The 26,291-nt window shown below is 36.5% G+C and overlaps 2 protein-coding genes across 7 annotated transcripts in view; one reads left to right on the top strand and one right to left on the bottom strand.

Annotated features, from left to right (window-relative positions):
- The window catches only part of ptpro (protein tyrosine phosphatase receptor type O), a 71,696-nt gene extending 57,650 nt beyond the window's left edge, over nt 1-14,046 (top strand). Inside the window, exons 25-27 of the mRNA XM_088923928.1 lie at nt 9,251-9,386; nt 9,491-9,612; nt 10,723-14,046. Of these exons, the coding sequence (XP_088780054.1) occupies nt 9,251-9,386; nt 9,491-9,595 (241 nt within the window). The 3' untranslated portion in view covers nt 9,596-9,612; nt 10,723-14,046. The remainder of the gene's footprint in view (nt 1-9,250; nt 9,387-9,490; nt 9,613-10,722) is intronic.
- An 867-nt stretch (nt 14,047-14,913) lies between these two features.
- eps8a (EGFR pathway substrate 8a, signaling adaptor) overlaps nt 14,914-26,291 on the bottom strand; it is a 96,537-nt gene continuing 85,159 nt past the window's right edge. For all 6 annotated transcript variants that reach the window (XM_088922875.1, XM_088922876.1, XM_088922878.1 and 3 more), the window contains 3 exons: nt 25,125-25,305; nt 22,778-22,910; nt 14,914-18,655 (listed from right to left, as the gene is read on the bottom strand). In XM_088922875.1, the coding sequence (XP_088779001.1) occupies nt 18,545-18,655; nt 22,778-22,910; nt 25,125-25,305 (425 nt within the window). In that variant the 3' untranslated portion in view covers nt 14,914-18,544. The remainder of the gene's footprint in view (nt 18,656-22,777; nt 22,911-25,124; nt 25,306-26,291) is intronic.

Below are 26,291 nucleotides of genomic sequence, written 5' to 3'. Positions count from 1 at the left end.
ACTGTGTTGAAGGTAGTTTATTTGTATACGCTTGTAGACAAAATTATTTTGATGTACCTTTGTAAGGCTTACAGGTGTTTTGGAACAGAAGGTCAGGTGGAAGTCGAATTCTAATCTCTCACTTCTGCTTCCACACTCATAAAACACCCTTGCTGCGTGTGACACTGAACACTTCTTTTCTAGTACTCAGCGTTTCGCTTCATTGCTGACAGACCTGTTTTGCACTCTTTCGTGCTCCTGGAACCTTACTGTTATTGCGTTCCTCTCCTGTGAAGAGCGGAGTCACTTTCTCATCTCTTCAGCATCAACCCTTCAGGGAAACAAGCGGCTCTGCTACCACAAAGTCACCTGCATTTTTCTTTCAGTGCTCCTGATGTCGCCAAGCTTTCCAGACGCTGTGAACTTCTGCAGTAGTTTTCTCTCTCCTTTCCCTTTCCTTCTCTCTCTTCTCTCGCTCCATTCTTCTTCCCCCTTTCTTTCCCGTTTCTGGTTGAGGGTCAAAGCCACTGCACATACAGCCCCAGCTTACTCCATCTCTTTCCTTTCCCCTATTCCTTTTTTCACTGTTCCCCCTAGGAACTCCTGGTCGCTGGTTCCCACTCCTCCCTGCGGGTCCGAGAGCATGGCGACAGTCGGCCTCACAGCTCTTGCTCACTCTTGCACTCAGGCCAAGGTTGCTAAAGTGATGAGTCCCCCCTCACCTATTTATCTCCACCTGGTCTAGTGTCCAATTGGTATATGTATTAGCCCTCGACTCTTCTCTCTCTTAAAGCTTTCAGCCACAGATGTGGCTGATATTTCTTGTTTGGGGGGGTTCAGCTCGGAATGCATTCTCATCTATTCTGTCCAGCAAGCGGTCACTGTCTTCCTGTTTCTGGGTCACTGCAATGTTTTCTGCTGTCCACCACAGAATTCTGTTTTCAAGCTACAGATGCAGCCATTCAAAATGCGTGCGTTATTTTGCGGCATACCCCGGTGGGCGTGGCGCGGCATCTCGCAGTGTCACGCAGTGTGACGTGTTAATCGCGCGTCATTTGACGCTCTGCCGGAAACTATCCGGCGTCACCTTGTAAAACCGCCAGGGGGAGCTTAACCTCTCATGTACAGCATTTGAGCCTTTAATTTTGAACAGTGTATTACAGCATGTTAATCTTCAGTCATTAAAATGTTGGTATATTTTATGAAAGCAAGATTGCTCAGTTGGACAAAAGTACACAACCTACCTTTATCAGAAATATTTATGCATCAAAGCCTTTACCGGAGATATTACTAATAGTATTAATAATGGATGACTTTGGACAAGCTGTATACTCAAAGTATAATTTCTTTAGCACATTTGTACAAGCACTTGGAATCTGTCCAAGCCATACTTTGTCAGGCATTTTGTTTTACTTCAACGGGCATAAAAACTTCCTTGCTTTTAACAGGGCGTTTCATAATTTCTAACTACGAAAATGATTTAAAATGCGACACCTATCATTCAACTAGAGCTTAAAATATCACAAGGAAAAATACACACCGGTATTCCATTTCTCCCTAAACATTGTAAGCTTCGAAGTCTTTAACTAACGTGATACCGGAGTCAACAAGCATACTTTTAGAATTTGATTAAAAGGGAATATAATATGGAATCGCGTATCTCAAGAATTTAATAACGGTATGATTATATCCGTGTACTGCGGCAGGGCTGTGTAGGGCTGTTTCGCCTGCCTGCTCATGCGAGCTGACTGTAGCCGACTGGTCTAGGTGCGTGCCTGCCAACGGGCAGGGTGTGTGCTCGAATCCAGCTGGTGCTGAACCTTCCAGTTTTATTTATTTATTTTTTAATCGCGTAACATATTACCGTATGCAAACTGTACTGTATACAGTATGTATATGTATATTTAATGTCTTAATTGTGCCCGTTTAATTGAATTTTAAAAAATTATTTAACACGAACATTAAGCTGTTTACATCTTCCGCCTGAGAACAGTCACCCGTTGCTACCCAACGCAGAATGGTGATTGGCTGACACCATCTGACACCCCTCTGATTGGAGAAAAAAGACGTGCTAGTTTGCTATACATACTGTAACAGGAAGAGGATTTCTTTCTATTCAAAACGTGTACTTTAAAAGTTTAAGAAGTAAAAACCTTACAGCGTACACAGATTTCTAAACTGATCAGGATCGTTATCTTTGTCTTATGCATAACAATATTCACCGCTCTGTGCAGCAAATTAATAATAAACTTTATTTTATATAGCGTTTTAAACGAATAAGTAATTAGATTGCTCATAAACCTAATCACTTGCTTTTTCTTTTTATTTAGGCTCAGATTTCAACTATAGATCGTATTATTAATACCCTTGGTGATACCCCTTGGTGTTTCTCTCGCTCTCTCTCGGGTCACCTGATCATTAGCTCGAAAGATTTGAGTGCTTTGTGTATATTCTAATGGTAGTGGGGGCGGGGTGTGTGGGAACAGGTTTGGTTGAAATTGCATTGGAGATCTATGTTCTTCACACCTGAAACATTTTCTCTGAAAGCATTTTCTTCGCTGTTTAACCGATCTTGTTACAGCATGTTACAGTTTACTATTATTAACCATATTAATTTTAAGTGCTTAATGTAAAATCTTGTAAAAATATATTTTCATTGTTCAAATATACATTAAGTCTGACTATCATATAATAAGTTAAATACAAAACTAAAGAAAAAATAGGGTTAAATATAATTCAAAATATTTTGCTAACAATGTTAACTGTTTATGAATAATAAAATGTATTAGCTAAGGCGTAGGATGGCACAGTTGTTAGTATGTTTTTTGTTTTGTTTCTTTTTCATAAATACAACAGTAGTACCTGATGTCTCAGTGGCTTTCAAAATTAAATTATGCATGCAAACCTGTGAACTAGAAAGATAACTAAGATATCCATCCATTTATAATGGTGGCAAAGTGGTTAGCATTGCTATCTTGCAGCACTGGGGTCCTAGGTTCAATTCCTGCCATTCTGTGTGTGTGGGGTTTACATGTTCTCTCTGGGTTACATGGTTTTTCTCCATATGTGTGATATGACTCCCTCTCGCACTCCAAAACATACTGGTAAGTTAATTAGTTTATGGGAAACCTGGCCCTGGTCTGTGTGTGTTTGTGTCTGTCTGTCCTGTGATGGACTGGCGCTATGTCCAGGGTGTATTCTGCCTTGTGTCCGTTGCTTACTGGGATAGGCTCCAAATCCTCTGTACTGGATAAAGAGATTAGAAATGGAAGTAAAGGCACTGTGTGGATGGAACTATACACAGTGTTAGAAACCCACTATGAAATGGCAGCATCTCACTGAGAATAAAATATTTTTTACTGCTGGCTTAAGGAAACAGCCTTTCCACCTCTCTTGCACATCAGTATCCATACCTAGTTATTTAAACAAATTGCCTCTAATTATAAACATCTTAATATGCTGGCTCTGTGGATCCGCATCAGCTATGTTTGCCCATTCCTTCAATTCATGTGCATCCAACACACAGTTCAATGCCAGCAACTACACATAATCTAAAATACAATCCTTATTTCAGTATCTATGTAAACATATAGTCTGTTAACTTCATCATCTTCATCAAAAGTATGCCTAACCCCATTAGGAAGTGTTCTTGTTATAAGTGTATTCCTCAGCTTTCCCCAAACTATCTTCTTCTTGCCAACATCTCTAGTCTTTTATCCTGCAATAACTCAGCCAACACTTAAATCTCCAAAAGCTGCTTGTGTTAATTTCTTTAAATCACAAATATCATGTGTAAATACTGGCCATGTAATACTCTGCATTGTGGAATAATAGTTTATTTTAAAGGGAACTAGAGAAACTAAGAACTAGAGAAATCAAGAAAGGCTTTTTTTCTAGAATTAATAAATGCACATCCTGTTCACTGGGGAAATTAAATCCACACTGAGCAATCTTCAATATGTTCAGAATATGACAGCAAGAATCCTATCAGGGATGCATTACACCTGTTTTCAAGTCCTTGCACTGGTTACCTATCAGATTTCGAGTCAACTTCAAAATCCTTATCCTCCTTATATACTGTCCTACAACTGTTATTATTGATCTCCGAATTATTGTACTTGACATGACTTCATTCAGCCTTTCCTGAACGTCTATGACAGGCAGAGAGAGTGCTGTTTCTGGTGCGATCTTTTGCAGCTGACATTTCACTGTTTTAAACGAACAAGAAATTAGATTGCTCATAAATCACTTATTCTATATAAACACAGCGTAATTGCCCTCCGAAAATCTTCTTTTTCTTGTTCGTTTTAGAGACCTTGATCGAAACTGATTTTAGATGTCAGAAAGGATTTATTTTCTCTGTATTTCCTACATTGCTTTGTCAAGATTTTAACTTTATATCTAACTTTATATCTAGGCTCAGATTTCAACTATAAATCGTACAGTAATTAATAGCAGTAAATACTGATGTTTATACATAAAAAAGTCATGCCTTGGAGTCATGCAAAAAGTCATGCCTCAAGAGCACAGCAAAGAGTGTATTAAAAGACACTTGTATTTATCAACGCTTTCTTTTCCGTATACCAGATTTTATGGAACCACTTCAGAGGGGTGTCAGCCAGTCAGATTCCAGGATTCGGCACTTTAAAGGAAAAATACACACCGGTATTCCATTTCTCCCTAACGATTTTAAGCATCGAAGTATTTAACTAGCATGTGAAATAGCGTGTGAAAAAGTGGTAGTTTTAAGCTTTTCTGCTAATATAATATGGAATCGATATTGATTTAAATCGTGTTCTGATTTAAATCGCAAACGCGTGTTTAATTATATGTGTTTTTTAATCATAATCAGGCTAATGCAACATAAATTGATACAGTATCTTTGTCTTCTAAGCATCTTAATAAACTTTCAGCATAGCTTTCTACCCGTCAAGATTTATATTTCTTGGGATTTTGGGATCAAACGTGGAAGGATTAGATTATAATCGTTTTTATTTGTCAAATACGTGATTGTATTTCTGAATGTTATGTGACGCCTACAGTAGTTCATTGCTTTAAATACATCGAATTAAGAAAGTTATGTGTAGCACTTTAGATCTTTTTTCTGAACCAGGGAAAATCTGATCATGTTTCTCTATAACAATAATAAAAAAAACTTTATTTTACATATCGCCTTTAAAAGTGGCATCTCAAAGCAATACAGTAGATCGAAAAACAGTTAAAAGGGACCAGATTAAATACCAGACAATCGCAAACGCATTTTCAATAAAATTATTTTATTCATTCAGCAGTTTGTGAGAGGAACATCCAGCAGGGAGAGACACACACACCGGTTTTCATTGACAAAATTGGTTTTTTTCAATTCCTTTTGTCTAACAGGAATGTTTTGTTTGTGGACAAACTGTTAGACAAGAGGAAAAGACCGCCTCCTCCTACGAAGCATTAATCGCGTATCTAAGGAAAATTGCAGTATACCTTTGTTCATGCACATCATTATACAGTACAGTATCTCAATTTGTATTTCGATAAAAAAAATCGTTTGCCCAGCCACTACTGTTGTTATTGTTTTTATCCTGTAAAGCGTTTTCTTTTTCTGCGTTTTCCATTTCCTTTTTCTGATCACTCGCTTTCTGGATACACATCTCACCTGTCCTGTTCTTTGTTTTCCTGGTTTGCTGATTATGCCTGCTGCGGTCCACTCCTACCCTCACACCTAAAGAATACTATTTTAAATTTCTTGGCGCAGTTCATTAACCCTTGTATGTGCTGTCCGCGCCCAAAATGCAATTAAAAAAAAGTAAAAAACCGCGCTCAAAATGCAATTTAGAGCTTAATAAGATACACTCCACAGGCAAAATTAAAGACAAAATTAAAGACGATTAAAATCTGTAATCTTTCCACTTGTACTGTGAGTCATCGGACAGTTTCTGCTTTGTGTAAGGATGCTGAGAAAGCTGTGTTCAATGTATTTAAGGGACTCAGAAGTAAAAGAAGATGCTTCATATTGCGTGACTAATTTTAAAAACCAAGTTATAAATGCAGACGCTCCCTCGGTGCCGCGCCGGGTGTAAATATCAAAGTATACATTCCCAACAAGAATTGTACCCATCTGTCATGCAAATAAAACACCTTGAATTGAATTGAGGGAGAGATGGGGGTAGTGGGACAGAGATACTGTAGACAGACTCAAGGCAAATAAGATACTTATGGGTACGCAGGCATTCACGACAGCAACATACGAAACGTTTGCACGTACTGTATAGTTAAGTTATTACTTGGTTTTCAAAGTGCAACGAAATACAATATTGTTGTTGCTGCTGTTCTGGTTGTTTTTATCCCGTAAAGCGTTTTGAGAAGCCACCTTTAAAGGCGATATATACTGTAAAACCACTGATTCTTATGGAATGTGTTCCGCGGGAGATTCAAATTTTTATTTATTTATTTTTTAATCGCGTATCTTAGGAAATCTCAGTATAACTTTGTTCATGAACAGTGGCATGTTACATTATCATTCGTTTTTTTAACAAGGCTCGCCAGCTAATGTGAATCGAAACCTGTCTTGCTAGCTTTTAAAGTCGTGCATGTGTAAACTGTACTAGAGGGCATGCAAGTTACTCTGCCCCTTTCAGCGGCAGGGAGTCCCTCTGCTGCAACACACAGCAGACAGAACGGGAGACTATTGCCTTTCATATCTGACACCAGTGAAGTAAAAGGGGTGTCTAAAGGGGTGATTTTAGACCACATTTTAGTTACTTTATTTTGTTTACTTTTAACATTTCTGTAATTTACAGTAGATGTCACAATAGAAGCCCGAAGCCTATTATACTCAGTCTAGCCTTGGATCCTCTGAGTCCCTTGACTCAGTTATTGCATATTAATTTCTTGAGATACGCGATTCCATATTATATTCCCTTTTAATCAAATTCTAAAAGTATGCTTGTTGACTCCGGTATCGCGTTACTTAAAGACTTCGATGCTTAAAATGTTTAGGGAGAAATGGAATACTGGTGTGTATGTTTTCTTTAAAGTACCGAGACCAGCCATATACTGAACGTTTAAGTTCCAAAATTAATATCGTTTATGGACTTCACACGCGTTGCAGTATGCTCCTATTCTTTTTATGCTCAGGCACTAAAATCTCCCTTCTGCTTTGTGTAAGGATGGTATCAAGAGCAATCTTAAGTGGTGAGAAAGCTGTGTTCAATGTATTTAAGGGACTCAAAAGTAAAAGAAGATGCTTCATATTGCTTGACTAATTTTAAAAACCAAGTTATAAATGCAGACGCTCCCTCGGTGCGCTGCTCTGGTGCGCCGGCTGTTACACAGTGCCTGTCTGCCGTAAGCGTTACAATATACATACCCAACACTGCTTGTACCCATCTGTCATGCAAATAAAACACCTTGAATTGAATTGAATTGAGGGGAGAGGGGGGGAATACTAAAGCCAATACTGGCTCAATACCCTCAATGGGCTTTGACGTGCTAATGCGTTGGTTTAACAGTCCGGGTGTGGCAGGCTTCCAATGTCAACTCGACTCGATTGGAAGACAATGAACGTATTTTAGCCCTAAATGAATTAATAGCAAACATGGTTTACATAAAATACATTTTTCCAAGAAAGTTTATAATAATACGATCTATAGTTGAAATCTGAGCCTACTTTAAAAATAAAGGAAAAGCATTTTCAGAGAGTAATCATGCTGTGTTTATGTAGAAAAAGCGATTAGGTTTACGAGCAATCTAATTACCTATTAGCTTAAAACGCTATTAAAAATTTACTCTGTTGCACACACACACACAATAGAAGCAGGCACCGCTGTCAGAAGGGAAGATATGTTCAAAATATCGCAAATATCGATCATGTTGCGATATTTTGAAATATAAAAGTCAATTGATTGTCCATAATATCGCTATTCTATTTTTTCGAAGAAATGTTTCTTAAAAGAAAAGACCAGCACCAGCTGGATTCGAAAACACAACCTGTCAGCTGGTAGTCACGTCTACAAGACAGCTCACATGAACAGGCAGGCGAAACAGCCCTACACAGCCCTGTCGCAGCACACGAATACCATTATTAAATTCTTTAGATACGCGATTCCATATTATATTCCCTTTTAATCAAATTCTAAAAGTATGCTTGTTGACTCCGGTATCGCGTTAGTTAAAGACTTCGAAGCTTAAAATGTTTAGGGAGAAATGGAATACTGGTGTGTATTTTTTTCTTTAAAGTACCAAGACCAGCTATACACTGTATGTTTATGTTCCAAAATTAATATCGTTTATGACCTTCACACGCGTTACAGTATGCTCCTATTCTTTTTATGCTCAGCTACTAAGATTTCCCTTCAGTGGTAAAATTCAATACCTACAACGGGCACAGCAAAGACGTTTACTGTCTTTCTACGACAGACCAACGGACCACGAGTGCCCCTGTCGGTCAACCAATCACGTACTGCGGTGCCCCGCGTCATCTTGCGTCATACTGAGCGACGTCACCTGCGGTACGTGTCTGTAACGCGCACTTTGAATGGCTGCATCTGTAGCCTCGCTAGGTTCTGCTGATGGCTGCTATAATGTTGCCAAATGTTCACCAGCTCACCTTTTGTCACCCAAATCATACGTTCTTCTTAAGCTTCTAATGCACTGCGTATACGAATCAATTCCTTCAAACAAGCTGAAGCCCTCATCCTACACTCTTCTTGTTCATTCCATGCTACACACACGTTCTTCTCGTTAAGGTGAAACTGGAGCAGAACTGACTTGCATTTAGCTCAGTATTCGAAATGTGCGTTGCTGTTTTGTGGATTCTTTTATGGGGATGTGATAGCACTGATCCCCAAACAGCAGTGTCATCTCCTCAGCCAGGTGAGTTAAAGCCAAAGTTTTAAGCACGCCACTTCTTTTGTCACTGTTGTAAAACTGTGGAAGACTCCATCAGCGGCTTGACTTGACTTCCTCTCACCTGCTGATTGCTGCTGCTCAGCAATTTAGCTTGACATAAATAAGAAGAGAATTAAAGTGTGCTGCTTCTTCTACTTTTTTTTAATCTTCTTTTATGATATAGCATAAAAACAAATTGAAGGAGACAAGGAGGAAAGAAAGTCAGAATCAAAACTCACCCTAATCATCTGGTTTGTTCATTGCAAAAATGTACTGGAATAGTACATTTTTTAAATGCTGAATTATATTCACGAGCTTTGCAAACTCCCAAAGTTGACCATGATCAATGTTTTGTAAGAAACAAATGAAATGCTATTGTCTCTTTTTGCAGTGCTGGTGTGGGACGAACAGGAACTTTCATAGCTCTAGATCGTCTAATGCAGCACATACAAGAACATGAGTATGTAGATATTCTGGGACTTGTGTCAGAGATGCGATCTCACAGACTCTCGATGGTCCAAACAGAGGTAAATCTGCCTGCTCCTGGCCCAGAGTAACTTTTCTTTAATCCGTGCTGGTTAAAAGTTGAAATTTTATATTTTAATGCAATTTACCTACTGTGCTTTTGCAGGAGCAGTATATTTTCATCCATCAGTGTGTTCAGCTGATGTGGAAAAAGAAGAAGCAGCAGATCACTGCTGGTGACATCATATATGAGAATGTCAGCAAATCCTAAATGTGGTGTCTTACAGCGTATGTATCAAGCAATGTCGATATATAAGCATATGTATATATGTAATTAGAGTAGTTTAGTAAGAAACTACATACACTGAAGGATAAGAAATTAAAGGGAATCTGCAACACTATTTTTACGTTTCGGGGTTAAAATGAATCAGCCGTGATGAGTGCATTTCAAACCACAATGAAACTACCAAGTATATGGTAACGTGTACAACCTCCAATATACACTACAAAAGAGACGAAGTTTCAATGATTACATAGCGACATATTGTCATCATAGCCTGTGATTCAGAAGGAGGCAACAAAACCTCCAGTGACACAAAAGCGACCCTAATACATTGGAAACATGCTTTAGGCCAGGTGAATGTTGCTACCATATAAATATTAAATATTTTTATGAAACTGACACATACAAGCTGACAATTTTTCGATGCTTTATCTAAGTATTGCAAAAACGAGCAACCTGCCAACCAACTAAAATACACTCAGAATCATTTTCTAAACTCGCTCTATCATTTATATTGGTGGTAATTGTATGGTAAATCACACCTAAAAGAAAGAAATTCCAGGAATATTTTTGGAGGACTTGTAGCCTGTGCTGTCACCTAAACAGCTGATTTGAATGAGTGTGATTGAATTTAATTCATATCGACTTTGAGACAGTTTTACCAACAAATACTATTTACTTGTTAACTCAGCATGCAGATCATGTTTGACCACTTGTGGGGTGAAATGTCTGCTACACAATCTGTACTTATTTGATTGTACATCATGCTGAATCACATTGAGCGTGGCGGTGGAACCAACATCAGTGCCCATGCTTATTACCCATCTCTTGGCTAGTTGACAATACCTTGGAGAGGGAGACGGTTTGACTTTCTGCTGATTCGATTTTCTGTTTTGTGTGCAACCACTATGATCTGGACAGCGAAATGCTCGACAGTGAGGCTTCATTAAAAATAGTTGAAGTAGGTAGCTGCGTCAGCATGCGTAGGCTGCAAAGGAACAAGTTAAGGTTTATTTCATGCTGAAAAGAGAAGAAAAGAAAACACTTCTACTCTCTAGCTGTTATAAGGGAAGAGTTTCTTACATTGCACTCTTTTTCTCTTTTCTCTCTTGTAGATTTAAATGGTTCACCTGCCTTCCCTTGCTTCAGGCTTTACTGTTCGCTTTCAGCCAAGAAAGTTTTTTTTTGTTCCAACTGCCATTAATGCCAAAAACAAGAAACCAACAACAAAGAGACAAGAGACTTTTTGTTTGGAGTTGTGGAAGCACTGGAAGGAGCTTTGCCTTAAAGAACCTGACTTGACTATGTTGTACTCGTCCCGCTCCTCCTGTTCTCCTCAGTGCTGGACCAAATAGTTGCCTACAAGGAAGATCAAGATGGTCAACAACACACCACTTGTTTAGCGCAACACCTGCCCTTCCAGTAGTAGTGATGTTGCCTTCATCTTTTGAAAATCAAAAAGGGCAATAAGTTATCTCTTTACATACAAGTTGAATAGGAAGTGATTACTGTTAAGGAGGTTTGTTTAGTAGTATGAACAGAATATCATTAGTTACCTTATCTCAGGATTAGTTTAACAATTTTAAAATGTAGTTTCTAGGTTGTAATATGATCATTTAAACAATATGGATGACCTTTTCACACATTAACCTAATTTCACAAACTAGGTTTAGTAGTCACATATTTTGTGATACAGTATACTGTCATTGTACAATGGAGTGGGATGCTTAGTGTGACATGAACAGACGAAGGAATAACACTGCCACCGAAGTATAGTGAAAACTTATATTCCATAAGGCACAGCAACATGTACTGTATACATGTACTGTATAGATAAGAATTGTATAATGTTGTAGGTAGTCTGGGATATTGATGGTGCACTTAGTCTCCTCGAGAAGCTAAACAGTTATGTCTGTTGCCAAATTGCCTTATCAGTTGCATAGCATGACGACTGCATTGGTGTGCCAAATACAGTTTGACATGAACGACAAATGAACATAGTTCAGTATAACTCGCATGTTCAGAATCTGTGGCAAGTAAAGTTTTGATTTGGCAGGTTTAACATGTCAAAAGATCAACTGGAAAGGATGCTGGATAGGCAGAGCCAAGCAACTGTTTAAATTAAAGCTACATTCTCCCAAGCTGAACTGGGATACAACTGAGAATATATTTAATTCTACTGAGCATCTGTGTTTTTCTCTGTGTATGTTTTGGAGTTCTTGGGATTTATTGTATGTTGTTGATGTGAATCTAGAGACACCCATGTATACCTTTAAAAGTTCGGTTTACACTATTTCTGGTGCTTTTGGGACAAAGAACTAGCAGGACAGAAAGCACTGCAGCATTTTAGGTCTCTTCAGATGGTGTCTTACTACTAGGATATGCACGCACAAACAACACTACTCTAAAAATGAATCATTTAAAGGTATAAAATATTGTTTTAAGTTTTCTTATTTTAGAGGCCCTTTGCGTACTTGCTGTGTGAAAGAAGGCAGATTGAGAGTGCGTGTTCCTCTTATGTGTCAATGAAGCCAACAGCAGATGTGGCTAATGTCATTTTGGAGAGCCTCAAGGGCTTACAAACAGTGGTTGGCAGATAAATAAAACACCAACAGGAAGCACAGCAAGATTTTGCTGGACCAAAGGGACAGAGTACATATTTAGAGAAGGAAAAAAAAATGTTAGATTTGGGGAAAATTACTCAATTCATCATTGGCTGTAAAATGTTTGTAGCACCCTTACACTGGTGGATATAGGACATTTACTGTAAATAAAACGTATTCCTCAGAAAAAAAAGCAAAATCAGCCTCATTGATGCTGTGAATGGAAAAATGGATTAGACCAATCATATTTCATGCCTTCTAGCACTAATAAACAAGCCAGCCCATAAAGTAATTAATTAGGATGATAATGCCACTGTACACGGAGGCAGAATTGCAAAACGCCGTTTACCATCACATCCGACATATTTGAGAGCTACCCAGGCTGTGCCATTTTCTGGTGGTCACATCTGTCCACAGACATCAGACAAGTGGGCATCTTGTATCGCTGCTCCCCCGAGTGGGAGCAGCTGCTGGCCATAAGCTTATAAGAGCATTCCCAAGCTGCTGTAAGAGATGAGACATGAGCCAAATTTCTGGTGCTTTGAGTCCCTCTAGCACTGACTTAGCAAATATTGTGTGTCACAATATTTCACCATATAGTAGTTTAGATTGCTGCTCAATCCCATTAGCATTCGGCAGTTTGTGCAAGGCAGGTGTCATCGTTGTCTGTGGTAAAAGTGGAAGATATACACGCAGAAGTGAAACTGATGTTTCACCTGAAGGAAAGTGGGAAAGGGAAACCTCATGATGACAGAACAGAACCCCTCCAGAAAGTGAAAATGTTTCATAGCTCCTGCCACATGGATGTCCTGTCCATGAAAAATGCTATTGCTTGAAGTGGTGCTGATCTCTGAACGCCACTCGCCTTTTCAATTCTTGTTAATAGTACACACGCCATGGCATACTGTTTTTTTTAGTTATGGGCCACTTTGGGATTTTCTAGCTACTGTGTGTAGCACAGCCTTTCTTAATATCTGCTATCAGCCAGGTGCACAACACCCATTTCTCATAACTTTTTAAACCTCTGTGGGACTGTTCATGCTTTAAAATGCCCCTCGTAATCTTTCTAATGCAATTATCACATAAAGCAGCATGGAATAGTTGTTAGACCTCTGTAACTACTAGATTACCAGGTAGCTCTTCAGTTTGAATGCTGTTGCTGTATTCTTGAGTGATGTACATACAATAGTTTAGCTATATGAATGGGTTGCAGCATTGCTAGGGGTTAACCTACAGAACTAGAAACATTGGTTTAAAATCCGGAATAACCCCAGCCCTAATTAGTTTTGTTGAGGATATTTAATTTTTAACCAGTATAAAATACAGAAATATAAGCTTATCTGAAACTATCCTATAAATTATCATTCACCTCTCAAAACAGAGAAAGATAAATATGAATTCTCTGGAGATGCACAGCAAAAAGGCTGCTTTGGAGTGCTGTCTTGACTTTTTGTCCTTCAGGTCTGGTATTATTTATGGTGTCTGGATAAAGAATGCTAAAAAATGTCACAGATGCTAATGTTAAACTGAAAGATTGTACTGTAGGCATTTCTTCCCACTGTTTATATGTAATTTCTTTTGGGTCGAGAATTCAGTGGTGCTTAAGAAACACCCCTTTGTTTACTCAGACCATAAAGAGAGATAGCCGTATACTGTACAGGTAGGTACACTTTTCACAGTTCTCCCTACTCGTGTGTCAAATTCCAACTGTATTTGTTGTTGGTGCCATTCTTGTGCATTTTGTCACTGGAAAGATGTCTACTGCTTTAAACAGTAGAAATGGTTGCTTTTCACAAAGTTTTAACGTGTTCTTTAAAAAAAATAAACGTTTGAATATCATTCTTATGAAAAAAGAATGTTTTTTTCTACTAAGATATTGAAAGTTTCAGTAATATTTTTATATTACTATAGTGAAAAGGCTTGGAGACAGAAATCATGGAGAAGCAACAAACTGGAGAATATAATCTGTTATCCACTGCTCTAATGGTTAGAGACAAGTCCTTGGCTAGCTAATTTTGTGACATCTCTACACATAGAACCACTTTTTTTAACAGTCTGATGAAACTGATGAAGACTAGTTTACTAGCAGGACCCAAACATGCCTTCCTTTTCATTCTCTCAAAATTGATTAAGATTATTTTTGAGAAAAGAGGTCCTGATGATACTACACTGTTAAGACAGTTTAACAGATTACACATCTTCAGTTTTCTAAGATTTCTTGTACAGGTATGGATAAAGGCTTTAACATCTATCCTTTGTATGCAAATGTTATTTTTAACTCCAGTTTTGTTACCAATATCAAATCAATGTTCAGAACGTGCTCAAGTAATTAAGTGAACATTTTTTAACTTTTTCCAAAAGATGTTTATTTTTGGTATGTTTGGATTTGCATTAGTTTTTGAAATTGAAACTTTTCATACATGTTACAGTACCCCTTTGTACTCCAATTACTCGAATTGTTCCTATTGATCAGGTCACTAAAAATGTGGGCAGTTCTATTTTTTTCTAGTCATCACTGTCTCCAGGCCTTGGGATTGACTATTAGGGTAGAGTCTTTTACTAGTGTGAAAAACCTAGGGTTTATCACCACACTTATTAAACGTAATAAAAATCCATTAAATTTCATCGTACAGTAGTAGGTAATGAAGCCAACGTCAATATAATGGTTTTGTGCAACATTTTCTTCTTAATAATAAAAAAACATTTTTAGAATAGTGTTTATTGCAGAATTTCAGCAGGATCATATGAAAAAGGCACCATGAAAACTATACAGGTACAATTATGAATTATACTACATGTGCTGAATTGTTTCCTCAAATATACATTTACAGTATGTAACTCATACAACATTAAGACTACAATTGCACATCTTTTTAGAGGGGGGTGGGACAACACAAAATAACAACCTATTCTTTCAAAATATTTTCTAAATTTGTTAATTTTTTAAATTGTTAAAAATTTAAATAAGAGAAAGTTGTCCACTCAAACAAGGTGTATTTTGTTTCAAGACAAAAGCACAAAATACAAGAATAACAAAAATAAGTATGGCAAGAAAACAACTTTGAAAGTCTTAGGAAAACAGATAAAGTAACAGTAAGAGTTCTAAATGTACACTGTGTGGTTAGGTTTCCTAGAAACTGAAAAATAATTCAGACAACTTCTGATGAATGCATCCACTATTATGGAAGGAATGAGGAGAGTCTGTAAGAACAGTAAACATGAGCACTATCAACTCTCAAAAGGATAACTAGAAACCTTCATTTTCTCAATTATGTACTGGCAGTTTATTTGCATCTAAAACAAAAGTCACTGAACATTATGCAATGTACACTGGTGTACTATGCAAGAATGGGTCTGTTTTAATCATTGGGTACAGTCTTTGTGATATAATTTCAATTTTGCAGTGATTAATACATGCTTGATAAATTAAGCACACTTAAAATTGAAAGATCTGGTAACATTTTAGGCAATTAGCTGAATAATGTGAGTCAAACAGACACAAATACTTTATCTTGACATCTAAGGAGGAGTTCTTTTTAATCCAAGGTCAAGAATAACCTGTCAAAACTTGACTAGTATTGGCTAGGACAGAAGCAATGACCCATCGACTGGCACAAACCGGATGCAATTACTCAGTAAAAAAATGTAGCACATCTAGCAAACACTTAAATCAAATATTGCTCGGTCACAACAAAGCACTATGTACTGCACGTGGACATGAATATAAAGCAATCATGAAGGAACTAACCAGGCCCACTGCTAATAGCCGCATGCCACCAACAACACATGAAAACAAAGTAACTACAACTGAGGCAGAACCTGGTTACAAAAACCCTTAAAATATTGTTTAGCCTAGAATAAATATATTAAACTAACTTTGGTTTTAAGATTAGAAACCTGTATTTAAAACATTTTTTTTTTACTTTTTACTTCATGTTCTTGAATTGCCAGGCATTTTGAATTCATAACCTTTTTTCAAACTTAAAAAGTTTTTGGGGTACTTACTGTATGTGCTCAGACTTTTTTTTCAGACATTATCTTGGAGTATAACAGTAACATAACACTCTCTTGAAAATATTTTACAGAGTATATGGTATGAAGGGAAAACAATATATTGTACAAAATACCCTTATGAACTGTTTCCTAAAAGAAACTGACAACCCAATTAATGCATATATTTCCAAGAAATGTTGAATTGTAACAGTAGAAGCCTTTGGATAAACATACCTATTACTAAGACATTATACAGTGTTGCTTTCTTGCTTTACGGTATATTCAGAAAAATATGCAATTCCTCCACATTGATACATTTTAAAACCACTTCCTTGTTTTCATTCAGAGGCCTTCCTGTGAATAGCAATGATTAATATGCAAACACAGCATATATGAGTACTTGAGAAGCTTGAAAAAATAATCTTGAATGTTTCATATAACTACTTTTATCACCGCACTTTATTCCAATAACATTACTTGTAGGTAGAGACTATTATACTGAATGTACATTTTAAAAATATCCATCGTAGTGTAATTTTCTTTTGTACACCACACCTTATATAATATAGAATAAATACTTACTGTAAATGCTCAACATAATATCCATTACATTTAATAACCACTTTTAATTATTGAAGGGTCACTAAAATCTCCTGAAATTGTATCAAATGTTTTGAATGAAAAAAAAACATTGTATAACATATGGAAGGAAATCCATATCCAATCTTAAATACTGTCAGTCCAGAGGTATCTTCAATCAAAATAACTTCCAATGATTGTTCTTTCTTCTTCTTAATTTCTACAATAACTTCAGTAATCAGATTTCAGATAATGTCTTTTGAATTACAGTAACCCCTTTGATTTCTGATATTACAGTACTAATGCCTCATTGTAAGAACAGGCAAACTGTTCTTTGTATGCATTGATGTCTTAACGCAAGATGGATGGGGCTTAAAACCATCTCCTATAAAATACCATTCACAATGCAGCTGAAGAACCCTTTAGATGTTTCTTCAGAAAGAACAATCCTAATCTTTGGACATTATGCAGATGAAAGCAGGTCCCCAGAAGACGAGGCAAAAAGCAACAAGTTTGCATTACTGTAAAAGTATATTGTGAAAAAAGAGTAAGATAAAGTTTTTTTGTAATGTCAGACCAGCATGATTTGTAGAAATAAGTGAAAATATGGAGGCTTGTGGTCAGTATGACTTCAGATATTTTACCAGATAAAATGCTTAGCCCAGTGAAATTTCAATAATATGAACATTGCAAAACGTGATTCTGCCAGATGTCCAGTCTGACACTATGAAATGCCTACTATCCTCAATCTTAAATTGTCACACTATAGATAAATGCAAACCTTTCCTTCTTCGTCTAGTTGTCTACATCTTCACATTACAGCACAAGATAGTTACAACAGAGTATGTGTGATCATTATTAGGGCGATGAAACAGTCAAGGAAATCAGCCAAACTAGGAAAGAAAAGTGTAAGAAACGTTTCCTAGGAACTCAGGAAAATAAAAGGCTATATTGCATCTATAAAAAATAAAGCAGGCACTATCTAAAGGACTTGTGAAACTAAGGTGTCTCCTGTCAAATATATTTAATTTTTTTCCATCAGTCATTTTAAAAAAGAAAAAACACTACATCATTGCCCCACACCCTCCCCAAGTCTGCTTAAATTTACAATTAGTATTATTTTGGCAATTCTTAAAATAAAATTAAACCAAATAAGTACATTCATTAATGCATATACATAAATATAATCTTCTTGTTGCCAAAGGACAAAATGAAAACAAATAACTATCTTTTACAATCAATTATTCACACTCAATACCCTAAAGTAATCTTTGTTTTATCTCCTTCCACATTACTCAGAAGCTGTTTAATGGGTCAAAGACGCCTACAGTATGTGAAGCACATACAGTACATTGCACATTATATTTGCTCTCTCTTTAGAGAATGGGCCATGGGAATTTCCAAAAGGCAATCTATTTCAAAGTGGAAGCAGAAATGCTGTATCAGATTTACGCTGTAGGCATTTACTTGTGAATAAAAAAGCCTGAGGCGTTTGTCTGTTTGCTTTCTTCTCCAAACAAGAGCACTTGCCTTCATTCTATATGATCTGAATATTCAATTCTGTCATTTTTAGCAGTTTTGGTACAGCATGTGACTAGTGTATCCAGTTAACAACAGTAAGACTGATTTCTGGGAGTATTTTAGTTGTATCACTGATCTGCTAACTCTTGACGGCGGTGCACGATCTCTGTGAAGTCCAGGGTCCACTCTGTTTTGTCCTGGAATACAACATACAGGAGGGGCAGTGTTAGCTCACAGCAAGTCAGTGACCACTGCCTTCATCAAACGACTCCACCCCAGAGTCGCATGCTGCTGCATTTATTTTTTCCTGGCGTCTCCGCATGATCTCCTGCAGCTCTGAGCCGCTGCTTCTCTGCAAAAAGAGAGAAAAAGGATGTTTTACAACATATCCATCTTTGGTTTAAACTGCTAACAGCACCCCTGCTGTCTGACAGAAATCAGAGATGTGAAAATGTCTCTTTGATTTTCCCCATCTACTGTATGATGTTCCTTAAAAAATATATATATATATTGCACAATGTCAAGGCAAAAAATATCTTCAAATCATATCCTCAGGAGGCTGAAGGCCAAAATGATTAGCTGCTAAGAGGATATTCCAAACATCTTTTAACTATTTAACTTTTAACTATTCAGACTTCAAAGTAAAAAAATAATGGCATTCAATTTAGAATAATGAGTCCCAGCTGGCAAAAAAGACTTCCATCATACACTGAATTTTAAAACATTTTTGCTTATCTTTCATCATGGTAGACTAAATAATTGTGTGGTGTTTATATATTTAACAATTATTTAAGAAACTCAGTATTTGATCTGGCATTTTACTGGTCCATTTCCAGGTAAATCTCAAACAATGTATTTTTCGTTAAAACAGACTAAAAACTGATGGGTAACCTAGAGAAAATGTACATTGAACAAAAAGATGGATTTATTTTTAAGCAGGAGATTTAATTTAATGTATAGTGTTTGCTATTAAATATTTGTAAAACTATATAACACAATTTGGGTTTTTTTAGCTTTAAATAAGAGTCAGCTCTTAGCCCCACTGTGCTGAAGTTGTCAAAACGTGTTTTTCAGCCGAGATAAACGCGTTTTTGCAAACTTTGGCATCCAAATGTAACTTATGGGGCAGGAACAGCACACTTTTCAAAACATGTTTTTCAGCCGAAATACTACCTAACCAACATTTGACAATAATAAGACAAACACATAAAATTAAAATGAGATGAACTGCACAATTTAATAATATGGATGATTCACACCTAATGCTCTAAACTGAAACTGAGAGCCAGTTACAGGGTTATACTCTGGAAGAACTGGAACAAATGCTTTAAATGACCATGGCAACCGTAAAGGAAAAGATAAGAAAATATGGTTTTCTAATGGCTTATATAGCTCCGCTCCATTATATCCATGCAAATCTCAAGTGAAAATGACACTCAAATCAAATCTCGTACAAATAGTATAATGAGATTAAGCCCAACCACTGGAAATTTCAGGTTATACTAAATCAAAAACAGGAGAGAAAGTTCTGCACAAAACCTAGATTATACACCATCCAAAGGATAAAGCATAATTAAGGAATGGACAATAAAATCACTGTGACTTGCCTCTTACTTCCATATGCAAGCAGCTTGAGACAGCACTTTTTTCACCAGTTTCTCTCTATTTTTATATTCAGAATCTTACAAACCACTCTCTTATGCTAACGAAAGAGTGAATCAGGAGAACCTCTCAGGTTAAAAAGTGTATCTTTGATTTTTTTATGACTGTGAATCTTCCCCCTCAATACTTGGCCTATGGTCTCCAATTTGTGAGCCTTAAGGTCTTCAGTCTTGGCTTGAACTTCAGTCTGTCTGCAACCCTTTCAAATTTTTAATCTTTTTTTTATATTCATTCAAACCCACTAAGAATCAACAATAAGGTAGTTATAATGCTCAGTTTCTGAACAGCGTGGCAAGTATTTTTATGTACTACTACAACATGATACTAGATACTACAGACAGGTGCTATGCTGCACCTTACATCACAGTTAGTCCCATAATGTTAGAATTACGGGACTCATGGAAGTTAAGCGCTGCCTTTTCTGTCCTCCTGGAATGGTGGATTAACAAGATTTAACAAGAGCAGTCCAACACAACCATAAACTGTGGCCGTTTCGAAAAACAAAGTTACACCGAAGCATTTTTTCCTTCCAAACAAAAAAAATGTTGACTGAAAAGTCATGGTTTACCATTAAAGACTGAAGAATGAGAACAGAAGATGCAAGCTAAGAATTACCTACTGGGTTCTGGACTCCATGACTCTGTTTGATGATGGAGTAACTACTACAAACAAGGTAAAACTAGGCTATGGAAACTAGCTGAATAAACACAAACTATTTTTATTTCTATTTCAAAAGACAAAAAGACAATCTCTGTTGGCCAGATTCTTTACATTTAGGAGAAATAAAAGCAAAATCTTCTGGAATGACAATGTTGTGTAAGCATTGAATAAAATGTGCATTTATTTGTTGCTGAATTAGTCTATATATGTCACAGAACATATTATTATTGTATAGATAAAAAATATATTAATTATACGTATAGTTTTATCTTGTTGCAAAAGTAGTTCTGTGAGTATACTGTATATATATTCCAGCATTAAAGCAGTAACTAAGTCTGTCATTGTCCGCAGTTGTTCACAGTTCAAGTGCAGAGGAACATACTGAAATTTTGACAACATTGTGTGGCCAATTAAGGAACTGCAGTTTTGCTTTTATTTGAAATGTTTTTTGTTTAAATAAGAGCCTCTTCAAATTTATTTAAGAGCTTCTCTGTTTAATGTTTTAGTTCATCTTCTCCAATAATTAAAGCAAACTATGCCAATGTTGCAATATCTCCACCTAATTCATGTTTTCCCTTCCAAAAAGTTAAGATGTCACTAACACAAAAATAAATTTCAGATTTCTCTGCAAAGTAAATGCATAACCAATAGGATGTGTGATTCATTAATAAGGACCTCAGATATCCCACAAAGGATTGTATTTTGGTCATGTTGATGAATATAGTGGCACTTAGTCACCTGACCTAAGTCCAGAAGCAATGCTATGAGTGGATGAAATTTATTGAAAGCTAAAAGATAAAATGTTAGATTGAATATGTAATTACTACTGACCATACAAAGTATGTCCGTGCACCATCTATAAAAACCTGGCCAACATAGAAAATCCACCTGTCTTTTTGTAACATGATACCTTTAAAGGTTTTTGAATGGAATCGGAAGAGTTGCCAACTGGAATCAGCAGAACACCTGTAGATAGGAGATAGATACCACAGAAACCCAAGGCCATGCGAGCACTGGGACACATTATCTGTACTACTCTCCCACATAGTATCAGCACCCATACAGATGCCCACAACCATAAACGCATGGCAACTAAATAAAATGACAGGAAAAAGCATTGCATTATTGTTGTTACTAGCTTTTCATGGATGCAGGGCACTAAATTTCAAATTCAAGATTTTAGATCCAGAAAGTAAGTCGATTTACATGGGTAACATGGGTTATTCACAAGAATAATTTTCCACAACCCATCATTGGTAAGAATATCTAAATGATTTGAACAGAGTAGACATTAAGATCTGAAATACCTGAATTCTCATATTGATGACTTTTTTCATTTTCTCATATTTAAAGTGATATGACAGGGGATAAGCAAAGATCCATGTCAATTATTTTATGATCCAGGCTAGAAATAACTCTAAGCCTTTAGGCCGGAAAACAGGACAATCTTCCTGGATTACATAGGCCCTTTTTACCTCACTGAATGTTAGCTTGATTACACACTGGTCAGCATTAAAGTGTTACATTGTGCTCTTGTCTTTTTTGGCTAAAGCAAGCTGACCCCTGCTTTTGCCAGGTTTCATATATTGCCTCTGACTGATACAGTAACATACAACCAGTAAATGACAATGCCTATTTATTTAATTTTGCCAGAAAATGAATTTACTTCTAGCCAATTTTTGAAAAAATAGGTCAGAAAAATTCAACCCTAAAATTATAAAATTGCCTTCAATATAACAACTTTGGGTGAAAACCATTTGTTGTTTTAATCATACATATGTAAAGACTTTGAAAACAGTGAATAGTCCTTTATTATTTAGAATTATGTGTACCGAGGGAATATTATATCATTTATATTATATATTATATTATATTTAAATTATATCATATTATATAATTTTCTTAGTGGGAGCATGTTTGGGTAATAACTGTATAATGATACCAAAGAAAAGGGACTCACAAAAAGTGACATTGATATCCTTTAAGACAATACAGAGGGCAAGGTCACAAACTTGATTTGTTCCATCATATTGCATGTTGAAGTATTTACATTCTTGCTAATTTAAGACAATAGAGCATGTCAGGTTTTAATAGTTCATTATAGACAGGAGGTGACTGAAGCAATGTAAAGCTAGCAGAGGGTAAAACGTACCTCCAGAGCCGCCTTCTGTACAGTGACTTGGCTATATACTCGCGCCCCATCATCAGGACACACCGTCTTCAGCTCATCCTTGTTCAAGGAGAAGAGTTGGGCACCTGTGAGAACTCCCAGACTGTTGATGGTTCTGAGAAAACATGACAGAATGGATTTCATTCACTTCTTAGAGCTTCAAACCAAGGGATGTTTACTTAGTTTTGCTGGGTGTGAGACACACTGATCAAAATAATCTGATTTACCTTAGGTGATTAAGTTCTGCGTAAATGATTAAGAGTGTCAAAGGTGTAGGATAAAAGACAGGGAGATACAAGGGAATAAATCAGAACACAAAGAGAGAGAGCGCGAGACAGGAGGACACAGAATATAAAGCATGTGCCAGGTGAGAGGTCCTAGTCCAGATTATCTGAAAACACCGGATTGGGGTTAAGTATTTGAATTTTGCTAAGAGACCTTGCTAGGCTATAGTTGCTAGGCAACTCTAATTTCCTAAATAAAGAAACCCTCGGTTAAAAACAAGCTCTCCTGGTTTGTGGGTACAGTTTGGAACAGGGAAATAGGTTCCCATTTATTTTGTGGGATTTTTGTTTGAAGAGAGAGTGATTTATACACAAGTTGTATTCCATTTAGTTTAGAAGGCAGCTTTGCCTTGTTCTGTCCTAAAAATTGAATACTTGGTAAGAGTCTGGGATTTTTCTGGGTTGTTAGGGCATTAGACCTCTGGGATGCACTGTCTGTAAACTTTTATTGTATATAGGGTAACTTTGTGTTGTACATTAATGTTGTGTGTATTGTCACTGTTAATAAATATTTGTTTATCCAAGTGCCTGAATTATTACCTTAAGAAGTGCCAGACAATAAAGAACTAATGTGCCTCTATTTTAACCGCTCAGGTATAATCTTGGCAAAATCCTTACAAAATGGGGGTTATGATTATTTACTTTTATTTACTTACTGATTAACCTTCTTGGTCAATTTTCTGATTTTTTTCTATTTTGTAACACCCCGATTTGTAACAATATATTGCTGACTGGCCAGTGAAGAGCAACTAAATACAGTACATTCTGGGGCTTTTCTACACTGACAGGCTGAAAGCACAGACCTTTTCAGTGTTGAACAGGAAAGACTACACGCAGACCTGATACAAGTATACTCAGCAGATTTTCTTTTTCCTAGAACGGACAGTGAAACACCACCTTGAGGGCACAAGGAGAAACTTTGTGGAAGTGCATTTCATCCCAAGAACAGGAGGCATTTCTTTAAACAAAGGGCTGTAGGAGTGGTGATCAAGCTACCCAGCCATGTTCTTGAAGCCGATACCTGGGTTTCTTTCAAGATGAGATCCATAGATCAATTAACTACTAACTACCAAATTGGCTAGTTGGACAAAGTAGCTTCCACTCATTTATTTGACAGTTTGGTATGGAAACCTGGGGTTGAAAAGCAAAACCAAACTGTCTAGGAGTGTGAAAATATACAACAGCAGTCCCAGCTCAGGGATTTATATCATAATAAAGTTCTGAGAATAGCAAGAAACATCACAGTTGACTCCACACACCCATAATACTCCCATCAAGAAGATGGTATAGGGAACCAAATTCAAATAAAAACAGTTATAAGAAGTCCTTTGTTCTCTGAGCAATAAAACTACTCAATGAATGTATGTACTGTAAATGTATTCCCCCTACCTATTTATTTATACATCTATTAATATATCACATACTGTTGTCGTGATTTCATGTGATTTTATGTGACTCTTATACAGTATTTTGCTTGTGTGTTTTGTACTTCTGTGGGAGAAGCCAAAGACAAACTTCCACAGCAGTGGACAATAAAGTATCGATCTATCTATAACTGTTCTTATGATAGAGAACAGTTAGTTTCTTACAGTTAAAATGATGCAAAAACACTTTAAACACTAGGACTTTTATCTATTTGCCCTTTGCTACTGCATATGTTAAATCCACAAAATTTTTTGAATGATTTCCAAAAGAAAATGATATGATATTAATCATTTCTTTTCTCTACTACAGAATTCAAATGAAAGGCTCTATAAATTCATAGTGTTATTATATGTCAAAGAAAGGAAGATCTTATTGTTAATTTTCATTTGAATTTTACTTTTGTCAAAACAAAAAAGGTTAAAGTAAAAGTCATGTTACTAACTTAGGACTGAATTATAATTTTGTAAAAGATCAAAATGTAATCTTTTGTAAAAGAGTGATTTATAGTCTCAATTTACAAAACAGATTAGAACAATGATACTAAAGCCCACTGTGTTTTACCTTTTCTGACTTTTGGATATTTCATTTCTTAAAGGTATTTTACACAATCTTTAACTTACACAGAGCTGAATCCTTTGGCCTGTAGCCACACCTTCACTTCCTCAGGGGAAGAGTCATAAGTGATATTAGCAGCAGGGAGGCTGGTGCTACGTGGAACCTGGTACTTCTTCTGTGCGCTGCGTCCAATGGTCAACCTGTGCATCAGCTCATCCTGGACCTCCTCCATATGGGATTTTCTGCCTGCAGGGCCATATGTACATTTTTAATTAACACTTTATCTTTTGTGATTGTGCATAAAAAGAAATAAGAAGCAAGAAGTAGAAATGATTTTTTTAAACAATACAATTGTGAAAATCAACTAAATGAACTCTACCATGGCAAAGCAATACGTAATCAGTCAACAAATTCTTTGTTTGAACCAAGAAACACTTCAAAATAAAAACAGCAATAGCTAAAAATGTTGGCATTCAAGAAAACTCCCAAATGTACACGATTTCTCACACAGCACCTTCGACTCATTATTTTAAAAGCTGACAAGTAAAAATGGTGCCTCATGTTCATGACCTTGATATTTTAGATAGTTCTACAAAGCATTTATAAATTATATTTATTTATAAGTTATTTTGCATCTCTTTCTTAAAACTGTAGAGGAGACAAAACAGCTTTTTCTGTGAGTCAACAGTTGAAACTTGAATTTTCATCTGTGTCTTTAGTGATATTTCTGAATATGATGGGTTATAGATTATCTTTATCTTTCTGAATCGCAAAAACAAACCAAAAATAAAAAGCAAGAGCAACGCATTCTGTCCATCTTCCTGTACATCCTGCCAAGACAGTATTAAATGGTTGCATGTCTTTGAACCTCTTCACAACATTTACTGAAGCATTGTGACAGGTTAATTGCTTTTATGGGACCTATATCCTTAAAGACATACAGTATGTATGTACTCATGTTATCTCATTTTTATGCATTGGGCAATTGCCCTGGGCAAACGCCCAGGATTGTGGTTTTGAGTTCTGCAGGATGAAAGACAAACTGAGATCCTCAGTGTCTCAACACAACGTTATAACAAGAGTCAGACAGCTTGTTGGGGTTGAGGGTTTGACTATTAAAAACAATATGATTTACACTACTGAACCCTACATAGTGTATTGCATTCATAATCAAAGTTTTTCTGGCTAGAGCTAAAAGTTTTAATCTCAAGATTTTGAGATGCCGTCTTAGT

Source organism: Atractosteus spatula, chromosome 8 (assembly GCF_055471065.1).
Source record: "Atractosteus spatula isolate fAtrSpa1 chromosome 8, fAtrSpa1.hap1, whole genome shotgun sequence".
Taxonomy (NCBI): domain Eukaryota; kingdom Metazoa; phylum Chordata; class Actinopteri; order Semionotiformes; family Lepisosteidae; genus Atractosteus; species Atractosteus spatula.
This window is presented reverse-complemented; position numbering and strand designations above follow the sequence as displayed.